The 3,869-nt window shown below is 40.1% G+C and overlaps 1 protein-coding gene across 1 annotated transcript; it reads left to right on the top strand.

The window, feature by feature from the left end:
* Window positions 1-2,875: 2,875 nt before the first annotated feature.
* Window positions 2,876-3,382, top strand: LOC116624979 (keratin-associated protein 13-1-like). The gene has a single exon (XM_032393254.1). The coding sequence runs from the start codon at window positions 2,903-2,905 to the stop codon at window positions 3,380-3,382; it is 480 nt and encodes a 159-aa protein (XP_032249145.1). The 5' UTR covers window positions 2,876-2,902.
* The last annotated feature ends 487 nt before the right edge of the window (window positions 3,383-3,869 follow it).

The raw sequence follows: 3,869 nt of genomic DNA, 5'->3' as shown, positions 1-3,869 counted from the left end.
GATCCCAGGGTCCTGGAATCGAGCCCCGTGTTGGGCTCTCTGCTCGGCGGGAAGCCTGCTTCTCCCTCTCCCACTACCCCTGCCTGTGTGTCTCTCTCTGTCAAATAAATAAATAAAAATAAAAAAAAATAAAAAAAAGATGTGTATGGAAATAAACACTTGAATGGCACAGAATATGGATTGTATTTTAAGCCATGAAGGGGAGGTGCCTCCCCTATAGAGAGAATATGTCGAGAGATGAGCACCAAACCTGAAGAAACGTTATGTAAAAGTACCCAACCAAGGGTACAGAGAATTAAGTGGAAAATGAGGAGTGGATGTCATGGAACAACATAGGTGAACATGTTTCAAGATGAAGGGCACAGTCACTTGTGTTGAATGTGACTAAATGTTCACATAGGATCATCCTAAAAATGTCCATGGCATTTAACAGCATAGAGCCACTGCTGAGCATGGCAGTGAAGTTTCAGAAGAGTGTTAAACCAGATAGAGACAATATTGTTATTGAAAAGTGAATAAGAAGTGAGATTGTTGACAAACTTCTTAGAGAATTCCATCTTTAAAAATTAGAAGAGCCCTATCATCACAAAGGAAATGACACTAGTTGACATTTTTGGATTGAAGAAAGTTGACCATGTCACAAGGCTGAGAAAACAGAACTATTAGAATGGATGAGAATGAAACTGTTTGAAAGAGAAAGAAATAATAACTGATCGAGGTCCCAAAGCCAGCTTTGTGTGGAGTGGGGGTGGGGGACAGATATCTTAGGGTCACTTCAGGCACTGAAGTTGATATGCTGAACTTGAGAATTATATGTAATTATGAAAGAGATACTTATTTTCACTTAGCATTTTTCTTAAAGATAAATTAAAAAAAACAATTAGTTCACTATAAAGATAGAAAGTTAATGATTTGATATATTCTTTCAGTTCATAAATAATTTGGAGTACCCACCATGTGCCAGTCACTGGGTTAAAGATGACTAAGCCCTGTTGCTGACCCCCACATGTGACTCTTCTGCAAATTCAAAAGGCTGAAGTTGGGGTGCCTAGGTGGCTCAGTCCATTAAGCGTCTGCCTTCAACTCAGGTCCTGGGATCGAGCCCCAGGTAGGGCTCCCAACTCGGCAGGGAGTCTTCTTCTCCTTCTCCCTCTGCCCCTCCCCATGCTCGCTCTTTTTCTCTCTCTCTCTCTCTCAAATAAATAAATACAATCTTAAAAAAAAGACTGAAGTCTTACTCATTCTGCATGAGCCATATCAAAAGACAACCCTTGCAATTCCTTCTCTATATGTGAGTGAGTGAGTGTGTGTGTGTGTACCAAATAGATAGCTTATAACATACTAAGATTCTTATGTCAGAAGAGTCAAAGCTTAGCTGAGATGAACACCTGTCAGATGGGGAATTTGATTTGGGATTTGGGCTTTAAGAGATGAAAAGGACTTGGAGAAGTGAGCAAAACATTTGGTAAAAATTCATAAGCAAAACAATGGGCAGACTCTTCCACTGGTGGAAGATAGATAAGCAAATACTATAGGAGATTAGAAAAAACAATCACCTGGGAAACAAGTAGGAAAGATCAAGTCACATAAATAGCTTTTTGTTTCCAATTTCTAAAAGATGCTTTAAGGCAGAAGTTGGATATTATAGTAAGTGAAAAAAAAAGACATCTCTAATTCCAGGACTTTTCTTTGTACCATTGATTTTTTTATAGTGATAAGGATGATTTTAACTACTTAGTATGAAGGTAAATTTTATGCTTCTTTGTCTTTCTAGAACGATGAGCAAAAGAGAAGCTCAGCAGGGAGTGAAATGAATCACTCTCTGAGGTGTCTCATTTCTCACTCCCGACTGAGTTGGCAAAGGTTAGCACACTATTAAAATTCAAGTTTTTGCAAATGTATTTCATTGGTAGTCAACTCACTCAAAAGGTGTATCAGTTCTTAACAATTATTCTCAGTGATAGTCTAAGTGTTTGCCAAAGAATTCTCTGCCTCACCTGGAAAAAGAATCCAATAACTCCATACTGGATAAAACATGAGTTGCTTATTGATGACAAGCTAAATGAGAGGACAAATAAAAGGTAGTTTGAAACAATCATCTTCATGGTAACTTTGCATACTAAAAAATTATTAACTAAAAGAATTAAGAAGTTGTTCCTTCAGTGGTTGCATTTGCGAATTTCATAAAAGAGGTAGGACTTCATAAGTAGGCACCTCAGATAAAATGCAAATGTTATCACATTGAAATGTTATTTTTCCACCTGGCATTCATTGTTCATGTGACTCTGGGAGTGGAAAAGACAAGCTTCTCGAGTTGTTGGCATAGCTATGTGGTTCCTGCTGGCTTTTAAGACAGGCACACGTGGGTGACTACATGAGTGATAATTCCTATCTCATACCGTTGTTGCAAGGATTAAATGATGCCACAATTTTCAATGTTGCACACAGGGTAAATGCTCAATAAAACATATACAAATATTTGGGAGGGAGGTGCTGATGACTGTTAGGAGTACATTGCTGGTAACAATTTAGACGTTCATGCTCAAAAATCCCCATAGTCAAGCTTGTGAAGAAGGGAGAGTACTATGTGTGTCATGACAAATGTCTTTTGAAGGCAAACCACATCTTACTTCCAGAAAAAAAAAAAAAAAAAAGGTAAGAAGAGGAGTGCCTTCTATAAACCCGAATAATTAAACAGCAGTTAAGAACACATGAATGTGTTCAGTTATAATTATGGCCTAGGTGAATTGGTTGTTTTCATGACAAGACATGCACAAGAATGGGGAGGGTCTGAATCACATTTAGTGCAGTGAGGGTATATATATAAACATGCCTGGGAGAAAGAGGGGATATCAGAACATCTCCTCACTGTCACTCAGCTGAACTCACATCTCCTGCCAACATGTCCTACAGCTGCTGCTCTGGAAACTACTCCTCCCGTTCCTTTGGGGCATACCTGCGCTCCCCAAGCTCCTCCTGTCGCTCTTCCTGCCCCAGCAACCTGGTCTACCACACTGACCTCTGCTCTCCCAGCACCTGCCAACTGGGCTCCTCCCTCTCCAGTGGCTGTCAGGAGACCTGCTGTGAGCCCACCAGTTGCCAGACATCCCGTGTGGTGTCCAGCCCCCTCCAGACGTCCTGCTACCGCCAGAGGACCTCCATGCTCTGCGATCCTTGCCGGTCAATTTACCCTGGGTCTCTAGGCTGTGGATCCAGCAGAAGTTACTGCCTGGACTGTGGATCACTTGGCTTCAGACCCCTGGGTAATGGAATCTGTGGCTTCCCTTTCCTGGGCTACGGATCCAGATTCTGCCGCCTAACCTACTTGGCTTCTAGGAGCTGCCAAACTTCTCGTTGCCAACCAACCTGCAGATCTGGCTAGAGTCTATATTCTACTACCTAGAAAAGTATAATTAAATAAAAATCTTATTAATATGAAATTGTTTATCTCATCATACTCATCCTGTTTTCCTTCTATTTTCTTCTATTTTCCCTCTTACTTCTTTAGTTAAAAATGAACCAAGAGGTCTTTTTTTTTTTTCCTTCAAATAAACTTATATAATTTGATATCAGATCACAGGTCAATGTTAATTTAAAGAAAAAGCTATCCATTGGGAATTTCAAACCTACTGTTCTTTGTCTAAAAAGAAATATTTAAGAATTAGACTCCCTGGTAGGCAGAATTCTCTGACAGCACAGAGTTAGTTCCCTGGAATTTTTGGCAAGTGGAATCATTGCTTGGGGCAGGAGGTCATTCTAAACGCTTCTGTGTATAATCATTTCAGCCTTAGTATGCACCTTACTTTGGTTAAACTACTCAGTCTAATCCAAGAAGAAAAGTTCCAGAGACAGCAGTGATGCTTTAAGCG

This window comes from Phoca vitulina, unplaced genomic scaffold (genome assembly GCF_004348235.1).
Source record: "Phoca vitulina isolate PV1807 unplaced genomic scaffold, GSC_HSeal_1.0 scaffold72, whole genome shotgun sequence".
Lineage (NCBI taxonomy): Eukaryota > Metazoa > Chordata > Mammalia > Carnivora > Phocidae > Phoca > Phoca vitulina.
This window is presented reverse-complemented; position numbering and strand designations above follow the sequence as displayed.

What these genes read in the sequence shown, in the direction of transcription:
- LOC116624979 (XM_032393254.1), top strand. Translation starts at nt 2,903, where the DNA reads ATGTCCTACAGCTGCTGCTCTGGAAACTACTCCTCCCGTTCCTTTGGG.